This window comes from Scleropages formosus, chromosome 23 (genome assembly GCF_900964775.1).
Source record: "Scleropages formosus chromosome 23, fSclFor1.1, whole genome shotgun sequence".
Classification (NCBI taxonomy): domain Eukaryota; kingdom Metazoa; phylum Chordata; class Actinopteri; order Osteoglossiformes; family Osteoglossidae; genus Scleropages; species Scleropages formosus.
The window spans coordinates 22,026,763-22,036,725 of record NC_041828.1 but is presented as its reverse complement, the minus strand read 5'-3'; the positions used below and the strand labels follow the sequence as shown (position 1 = coordinate 22,036,725).

Here is a 9,963-nt window from a genome sequence, read left to right as displayed (position 1 = left end):
CGTTCCCTGACCCGAAGGCGTAGGGAGATGACCCTCTCATTCACCGGGGTAGACTCCAACACATGGCGGCTGAACTGGGGGGCTATTAATAAGCCCACACCAGCCCGCCGCCTCTCACCTTGGGCAACGCCAGAATAGTGGAGAGTCCACCCTCGGTCGAGTAGAGTGGTTCCAGAACCCAAGCTGTGAGTGGAAGTGAGCCCGACTATATCTAGACGGTATCTCTCAACTTCCCGCACCAGCTCAGGCTCCTTCCCCGCCAGTGAGGTGACATTCCAAGTCCCAAAAACCAGAGTTGGCGCCCGAGGTTTGGGTCGGCCGGGCACTCGGCCCCGACCACCGCCCAAATCACAACGCACCGGCCCCTTATGGTTTCTCCGGCAGGTGGTGAGCCCACCGAAGAGCGGCTCCACGTTGTGGCTTCGGGCTGAGCCCGGCCAGGCCCCGTGGGCATAAACCTGGCCACCAGGCGCTCGCATGCGAGCCCCCCCCCCAGGCCTGGCTCCAGGGTGGGGCCCCGGTGACCCCATACCGGGCGGGGTAAACGGACGCCTTGATTTTTTTGTCATAAGGGGTTTTTGAAAAATATAATGTTCTTTACATATATATGTCATGGGTGTTCTCTTCAAATTTTGTAAAGCGTCTTCAGGCAGCACTTTATGTAGCGCATTATCTGAATTGTGCTGTATCTTCAGTTTCTACAATAGATCTTTTTTATTAATCAATTTATTCTATTCATTTACATAAATGCATTTCTTATCTACATGCTGCTGACAGAAGCTGAAATATGACACCCAAAAGGTTTGTGCAGCGTTGCTGTTATTTAGGATGCGCATACTGTTTTTTCCAAGGGCTGCAAGATGTGTGTTAAGCTTGTACTTATAACTGCTTGGAGTCATTAACGAACAGCTGAAATTGTCATTTTACTGAGAAGTAAAAACAAAAAAAACACTAATATCTGATCAAGTATGGTAATGAAAAATTGATTTTCCCATGTATACCTTGTAAACATGACAGAGTACATGGTATGTGAGCTGAAATTAGATTTGAATTTAGATTTGTGTGTGTGTGTGTGTGTGTGTGTGTGTGTGTGTGGATTCATTAAAAAGTCACTGGACTGTTATTTGTATTGAGCCAAAAGCTGAGGAGATTACTGCAATATTATTAGGAAATTACATTCTGAAACAGGGAGGGAAAATGCAATTTACATTTAATCCAAAGTGGAAGACTGCAATTCACCTGACTCATATTTCACATGTTATTACTCCCAGGTATCATACAGCACAGGGAGACATTTTTTACCTGCCAGTGATGCAAAATCACACCTGTGTTCCTGCATTTGTCCATGAGCCATAATAGCAATGTAAGGACCCCACAAACGGATGGGTATCCAAGCAATGGTGTGTGCATGTGTGTGTGAGAGAGTGAGAGAGAGAGAGATGATCTGGAATTTCATAAGTAAATCATCAACTGGCCATGTCTTTATCTCCTCCCTCTCTCCTGTTGGCCTGGGCTTGACCTCCTTGACCTCCCTCATTTCCACCACTGCTGCCCTCCAGCAAGGACTCATTGCTCACGGTTCAGAATTAATCACACAGTGTTAGCAAAGTGCTTTATTGCACATTATCTCTTGGCACTCTGTGTGCTTGTATATGTTGTGTTTCTGAATGTACGTAGGTGTGTGACTGTGTGTTCATGAGTGCATTAGAACTGTGTCTCAACATATTTAGTTAATTCTCATGGATTTGCGGCCCCTCGATTTCTGATTACCGCATATTAGACCAAGACACAGGTTTAGTGCGAAATGGTTTGAATGAAAGCTGCTCTTGAGTTTCCCATGACGCCCTGGTGGCTCCTGTTCCGTCTAATGTGAATTAATGAATTTTAAAACATGGATGCTGTCCAACAATGCCCCTGAGATCCAGTCCAGTGCAATCCATCCATCCATCTTCTGTCCAGCTTGTCCTAAAAGGGTCACTGTGGCAGCAGGGAGAGCAGAGAGGCCCAGCCGCCCCTGTCCCCCACAACTTCCTCCAGCTCAAGAGCCAGTTTTTGTCGCGAGGGGCCGTGACGCCATGCGCCACCCCACCTCCTCCCACCGCCAGGTATACATAGCACCGGACCCACATGGCCCACCCACGATGCCTTTTCAGGCTGAGCCCGGCCAGGCTACATGGGCTGCCCGGCCACCAGGCGCTTGCCTAGGAACACTACCCCCAGGCCTGGCTCCAGGGGTAGGTCCCGGTGACCCTATTCCAGGCAGGGTAAACGTTCTCTTGTTTCCATTTTTCATGGAGGTTTTTGGATCGTGTTAGTCTGGATCTTCACTCCAGACCTGTTCGCCTTGGGAGACCCTACCAGGAGCATAATGCTCCCGACGACGTAGCTCTGGAGATCCCTAGATCACGCAAGCCCTTCCGCCCCGCCAAGGCCCCAATCCAGGAAGAGCAGTGCAGTGCAATGGTTTAGAAATAATAAAATAAAACAAAATAAAATAAAATAAAATAAAATACTGTATTACGGGTAACATGGCACCAGGCCATCTTTTTACAGAACTCCAAAATCATAATTAATGTAATGTCTTCATTGCTTATAAGGATCCAGTGGATTAAGTGCTTGAATGCTGCAGTGATGCAGTTGGTTTGCTGGGGTCCTCCTCTCTGGTGAGTCTGGGGTTCAAGCCCTGCTTGGGATGCCTTGAGACAGACTGGTGTCCTGTCTTTAGTGTGTTCTCTTCCCCTCCAGCCCTGTGCCCTGTGTTGCTGGGTTAGGCTCCGGTTCACCACGACCCCGCTTGGGACAAGCAGTTTTAGCCACTGTGTGATTTTGGAATTTTAACAATCGTATAGATATCATTTCTGAAGTCAGTGGTCCATACTGTTTATATGGCAATCACTTGGGTCTGAATGATCGTTTCATGTCTCTGTGGATGATCAGTTCATATTTCTGGTCACTACTGTGAAGATCATTGGAGGAAGAAGCTGTGCAGCCCCTCCACACATCCTCCCCATGACCCAAAGTGGACTCCTGTGCACACGTCTGGATATATGAATGAGTTTCCTTCACCCAAGAGGCAGGAGGCCATGGTATGTAATGCAAGTCTTGAATGTTGACCTAATTTACTCTGCAACATGTCAGCACCTTTCCGGCAATAGGACATGTTTTGGATTTGCGGGTATTTATACATTCGTTTTTGTATGTTTGGTCACTTTGACAGTTCTGAATGAATATTAATTCGTGAGGGAACAAGAAGCACTTCACTCTCCTTTTCTGCAAAATTTGGCATATGTATATATTGCATCATATAGTTTTACAAACAATGTACAACAAATACGTAATAAATATAGTGTTTCTCCACACAGATTGTTTTCAGGTACAGCTACCACAGGGCGACTGCTGGTGCCTTTAGGAGGTGTATTCGTATTCCTCAGCACTGCGGCGCCCAAAGTCCATCCAGCCCTGGTAATCTTTTATCCTGTGGTTGCTGGCAGCCCGGCTGTTCACCGTCGAGTTCCTGCGAATGGTTCCTGGAGAGGGCAGCGCACAAAAGCACACACTGAAACCACAGTCGGAGAAACACTGTCACTCTTGTCTTGGAATCACACATATTAAATGCATTGTCTGAACCGCTCGTCCCATACAGGGTCACGGGGAGCCGGAGCCGAACCTGGCAACACAGGGCACGAAAAGGTATTCATTTTATGCCAAATAAAAAGTATAGAAAAATGTAACAGACTAGAAAACAGTGTAGTTTCTCAGGTAAAATACACAGTATCAATGCATTGAAATATACCGTATAATGCAGTTAGCATTCTGATACATTTTTTCATAATTATGAATCTTTTCATGTTACAGGTACAGTGTATGTATGGATCGAATGTGCTCTCTTGTTAGCCATGGTGCCCAGTGTGTCGTCCCTCTTTCCATGAGCCTTCATCACTTTTCCTGCCTCCTCGTTCGCTCTTTGCTTTTCTCCTCTGTCTTGCCTGGGCAGCCTCGTCGTGCCACCGGTGCTCTTGCCTCTTTCTAGAGATTTCCACATATCACTCAGGTGAGTCCCCAGAGGCTACAGTTGTTCATTTTTGTTTCTCTGAACTTTCTCTCTTTTACTGTGGCTTCTTACTGCACCAATGAAGCAGCAGTTAAGAGCCAGGTTTTATACGCTTTTCTTTTCTACACAGCTGTCAGTATGAACTGGTCTGTATTGAACATGTGTATTTAGGAGGCTAGGCATCCTTCATTCTCACTAATGGTATTCCTGTGATCCTGATCCATACAAGAGGAGTGGAAGGGCATCGCACTCACTGCATTGTCTCTAGTGTGTTTTGTAGTGCTTCACATGTTGCTCTCGAAACACAGGTACACATTTACACGTATAAATAGGTATGGGCGCTGCTCCAGTTTCTGCAAAATGAACAGCAAAGCATTAAGTCGCTCAAAGTGCTACTGTAAAATTGGTTCTTTTGTTATTATTCATTCCTTATTTAGCTCTACAATGCTTTAGAATATAAAGTAAACACTGATGTACCTGTTCAGACAGCAGGGTATGTATTTCAGCGTAAGTGCATTCATCACTTACATTCATCACTGCAGCAAGACGTGGGATTTGAACCTTTGCCCTTCAGACTAATTGGATGCAATCACGTGTCACCAGTAAATGTGTTCGGGAAGCTAACATGGACCATTTTCCCAGTAATTCCATCTGAGCAGTGGATTTGCGTGCCCAGCATTGCTCCGAATCATGGTTTGTGTTTGTCTTACTGGGCCTTGTGATTGTTGCCGTGGTTGTGAGTGACTCCTGTGGAGCGCTGCACCCTTGTTAGTGTTCACTGCGCGACGCACCATCGCATTGCACACAATAGATTCCACTGTAGATACAGAAGGGCTTTTGTGTGGTTACAGCCCTCCTCATGGGAGGCATCGGAGTGCTCCGCCGTTGACGCCACTTGCTATATCATCTATGCAGAGGGTCTCGTCATCAGCTGTGTTTTCATGTTCCAAGAAAGAGAGTACACATTTAAAGCTCTCCAAATGAAAGGAAACACTTGTAAAGCTTGTTTAACATCGGCACTCGATGAAAGAGCTCAAACTCCCACAGTAAAACCAAACAATGCTGTATAACCTTTACTGCCTCCCCTTTTTCTACTGAGGGGCCTGTGATTCATGTTTTTATTCACACACCATGAGGAACAAGAGACGGCACTCTTCTTAAAGAGGATTTACAACGAAAGAGTAAAACGTAGTCCCGATGTTTCTGTGACTGATGGCAACTCAGAAATTCATAATACAATAAGGCAGCCCTGGCAGTCTTCCTCTTCTAATGTTGTCATTGCAGTGGCAGCACTGCCCAAGGCTCTGTACTGGAAGGAAAATTCTGGAACTTGACTAAAGCTTCCCGGCAAATGGCAACTCCATTCATGTGCCAAAAATTAACATGAATTTTCAGCTGAGGAGCATGGTGAATGACAGGTATAAGTGCTGGGATGCCTTTATAGATAATACTAGTAAATCTGAGTGGAAAGTGAGCACCGAGCACATTTGTCAACTTGGCGGGCAGGTTTTTAATGTAAATTAATAATTCAAAGTGACAATTGTTCCTATGTGACATAATGGGTTGAATGTTCAGATATTGTAAAAGTAACATAGCGTGTAGAAGTGTTCCCTCATCTGTCATGTCAGCATCAGCCTCACAGCCTTATATGTTATAATGGATGATTCTGAATCATACCTGGAGTTGTGGAAGGTCAGTAAGGCTGAGAAACATAACGAGTCCATCAATTTACTGTGCATGGATAGTTCAAGTTCGCCGCCTCGATGTGCCAAACACCTTCTCAGAAATGCTTGCCAGTGGCGTTCTTACACACACTAGAGATTCATTCCAGCCTTTGAGCTGAATTCAGGCAAACCCAAATTTGCTTGTTTGTCTCTGGTGTACATGAAATGCTTAGTTTTTCCATTTGAATATTTTGGCTTATTAAAAATGCATGGCAGCAGGGTCCCCTTGCTCATTTGCATGCCATTTAGAACAGCAACGTTGATGAACAAGCCCTGTATCACTCAGGAGGGAAGCAAACAGAAGAAGACTTCACCCCAGCCTGATGGCCAGGTGACCATAGTGGCCACACAGATATTCTACAGTGGCTGACCTGTCACACCAGCTTTGCTCATTTGAAAAGGTTCAAGTCTTGAGCACTAAGAAATTGCACAAACAATGACATTTTGCACACAGCTGTAGAAGCTGTTGCTATCACATGACTTTCTGCCAGTCACCTCTTTCAAAGCAACACTTCCCAGCATTGGAATTTCGAAATAATGCTCTGTTGCAGATGTTTATGTCACAAGTTTCCAAGTGTAGTTCGAGTGACGTATTGAGGTCAGAGACACAGTAATGCAGCACAGTGGCACCGCAGAGCAGCAATCATGCCTTTCTAAGCATCATCAAAAGCTGGCCCTCACGTATCTGACAAACAGTGAGCAGTGTACAGAAAAGTCAAGGCCAGGTGGAAGTGATGTGGCTTGACAGGTGAGAATACAGGTGTCACACAGCAAAACTGGCAGTGTTCAGAACTCCGACTGAGATAAATCCGCTCCAAAGGGAACACAAAGGCACAGGCATCCTCAGTCTCAATTTGGCAAGATTTTGTGCGCACTAAACTAGAACCTTCTGGATCTTTTATTATTCAACATGTAAGTGTTCAGCACTTCGCTCTCTTGCACAGATGGTATGTCTGGGTTCCTGAATATTGCAGTCAGCTGCCAACGCCCATTGACAATGGTGCCACAGCTTAGATCAATACTTGAGTTCAGCAGGCCTTTCATAATACGTCTCAGAAGCTGGAGAACCTGCAGTAAACAGTGATGCAGTGGTCAGCCAATGCAAACTGGGGACCTACATGTTACACCATCTCTGGAACACGGGTTTCTGTCATAGCAAGTCTGTTGGGGAGAGCAAGTGGACAACTGAGGGCCGAGATCAACAGACAGAGATACGTTTTCAGCTAGACTTTCTCACAAAGGCTTGGGAGTTGACAGTGCTTTATAGGTTCTCCTAATTCTAGCCTTTCACAGAACATAGGACACCTTTAATGTGCATAAGATGTGGAATAAAATTCCGATAACCTGGCAACTACTGAGCAACAATTAAAGTGTTTTGGTTAACTGGGCAGTGAATGTCCATGAACTCTCACCTTTTCCAGAAGACTACTCACCTTTTCTCGACATCAGCCTGGACAGCAGCTCATTGAGGCTGACAGCAGAGTCTACAGCCACCTCTGGCTGGGAGAAGTCCTTCTGTTCGTTGAGGGACACGGAGCGGGCATGGCGTATGTGCTTAGCTATGCCTGCATCCTCCTGAGGGGAGGGGCTGGGCATGTTCTCATTCTGGGGCGAAGCGTAATGTGGACGTCCCAGGCAGGTGCTGGACAGGGCAGCCAGCAGGACACACAAACAGATACCGCTGTTCATAGCTTCTGGAGGGGCAAATGGGGTACAGAGGATAAAGAGGACATGTCCACATCACTGATCTCCTTTAAGTGGAGTTGAGATGCTTCTCTGGGACAGTCAAAATGAATTGTACAATACTGTACATGATGAAACTGAACGCAGTCATTTTTCCTCTTCCTGGTACTGTTCTCCGACCACTGAAACTCAAATGTGCATGAAAAGATATTCATCTAGTGGTCACACCACAAATGCCATGTGCAAATAGAATTCAGAAATGAACTGAAAACTGTGAATTATTGTGTTTTGTATTTGCAGAAGTGTAGTCTGATTTTGTTTGATGTTCTAAATGAAAAGTGTCCGAGGTATTGATGGAAGTCCAAATGGTGACACACTGAAATGAATGTTCCCTGAATTTCGGATCCTGGAGGCAACTGCAATGCAACAGTACTTGTTTCTTGGTAACACTACATGGAAAATATAAGAAACATATTCAGGATTTTTTTTCACCAAAGAAATCCAAGAAATTATAAAGCAATGCCTTTTAAGCATTATATTAAAATCCTTACGGTGTTCACTGTCCAAAGGGGAACTTCACCATATTAGCAATGCAGTCTTTTAGACTGTCGTCCCATAGCAATAATGTGAGTCCATTGAAAGCTCAGCCTTCTCATTATTCTCACATTATTGTCTAACAGCACAGACGCATAATGTGCCTTTGCCTGCCAGAAGTTTTACATACAGGTATACTTAAGTTAATCTAAAATGACACTGTCACACAGTCACAGCTACTAGTTCAAATACCATAAAGGAGATGAGCATACAAGTGCTCCGAATACCATATTGTCAGGATTTCACAGTTCACTTTTATCTGAAACCTGAACCGCTGTATCGAGGAAAGGTTGGACACCAGTTTTCATAGATGAAGCCAGATGAAGCTTTGGTCAAAGTTATAAAACACTTCAACAAAAATTCTGTTTCAGAATTTGCCTTTCACGCAGATTACACCTATGGTTTTTGGCAGCAGTCATTAATTTTGTCACATTAACGGTTACTCATATGTTCAGTGCCTGTTTCTTTTTCACATTCTGTAAAATGTTTGGAAGAAAAGTTACCTTTACTGACAGGTAACTTATTTAAATCAAAATGCAGGAATAGACACAATGGAAATTGATGGATTTTGATAACGCAGCATGAAAAATGTTATGAGAAACATTCACAAATATGTTGACTGGAAAATGTAAGAAATAAAAAGACATTTTGTCCACTAAACACTATAATGAAATCTTTTTAACGTTCATTATAAAGTTCATTAGCCATAAAACAAATTTAAAGCAAGACAGTTCATTTAATTTTGTTGCACAGTGCATGATCACCTAAATTCAGTGTTTCTCCACATTGTGAAGAACTGAAGCAAGCAGGAGCCCTGGCTGCGCAGACATAAACAATGAGTTACATCTGAACATATGATCATGGGAATGACATTATTGTGTGTCAGTGAAGAAAGAGTGGGCTCAACAGCTGCTCCAATTCATGGTTCTTGTGACGGAGACACATGAAGCACAGTCACCAGAGCACAAGGACAGATACAGATCACACATGCTTGCTTACCTTTGGGATGTCTGTGCGAGATGCTGAGAAGAGAGAGTGAGTATGTGAGTGAGTGTGAGAGTGAGTGAGTGAGTAAGTGAAGACAACTTGTGGATGAGCATCAGGGGTGGCCCCTTATATAGCCCTGGCAGAGCGTTTCGCGTGCTCTGCGTGCACAGCGCTGACGCAGCCAGGGGAGAGCATCACACACGCCAACGCAGGGTGGGAGACAGAGGCACGCTCATCACATAGCACGCAGATACACACACACACACACACACACAGACACACAAGCACATTCACCGAGAGACTCATGTCTCACATATGTACAAACAATGCACACACACTCTGGCACACAGTTACTCACAAAGAACCGTACCCACTCTGCTGACACACTCTCCAATGTTGACACTCACATTGACACACATTATATAAACAAACATGTATATGAAATTAATTCAGTTTGAATTCAGTTCAGTTTGGGTTATTTTTCAGAAGCAAATCTCCAAAATTCTCATCCATCATGCGCTCACTGAGAACTGGAGAGGTATACAGACTTGTGTGTAGATGTGATTGGATCATTCGAGGTCAATAAGGTTAATTCCAAAGAGCAGACAATATACTGAAAAACGAAATGTGCTTTAAAATGCTTCTGTGTGTGTGTGTGTGTGCACTATAGTTATGTGAGTGATGTATGTACCATACAGATGTGTCACACCCCTGGCACATTTTGGGCACCAGAGGGCAGTGCCTATGAGCCACAACAGCCCTCTCTTACTGAGTCAACGAGAGTTTTCCTTCATTTACCTTCCTCTTACCTTTGAACTTGTTCACACTACTGGAAAACAAGGCATGCAGAGGACACTCAAAGCAGGATCACTGGGAAAGTTTCTCAATTGGCAGTAAATACCCCTTTTATTGGCTATATTTACA

At 44.5% G+C, this 9,963-nt stretch overlaps 1 protein-coding gene across 1 annotated transcript; it reads right to left on the bottom strand.

Annotated features, from left to right (window-relative positions):
• Positions 1 to 3,394: 3,394 nt before the first annotated feature.
• Positions 3,395 to 9,124, bottom strand: LOC108927860 (cholecystokinin-like). The gene is made up of 3 exons (XM_018741456.1): positions 9,052 to 9,124; positions 7,209 to 7,469; positions 3,395 to 3,527 (listed from the first exon to the last, which is right to left on the bottom strand). The coding sequence occupies exons 2-3, from the start codon at positions 7,462 to 7,464 to the stop codon at positions 3,406 to 3,408; spliced, it is 378 nt and encodes a 125-aa protein (XP_018596972.1). The 5' UTR covers positions 7,465 to 7,469; positions 9,052 to 9,124; the 3' UTR covers positions 3,395 to 3,405.
• Positions 9,125 to 9,963: the final 839 nt, after the last annotated feature.

Coding starts and splice junctions, on each gene's coding strand:
- LOC108927860 (XM_018741456.1), bottom strand. CDS start 7,464: ATGAACAGCGGTATCTGTTTGTGTGTCCTGCTGGCTGCCCTGTCCAGC. Junction 3,528..7,208: donor CAGGCTGATGTCGAGAAAAG/GTGAGTAGTCTT, acceptor TGCCCTCTCCAG/GAACCATTCGCAGGAACTCG.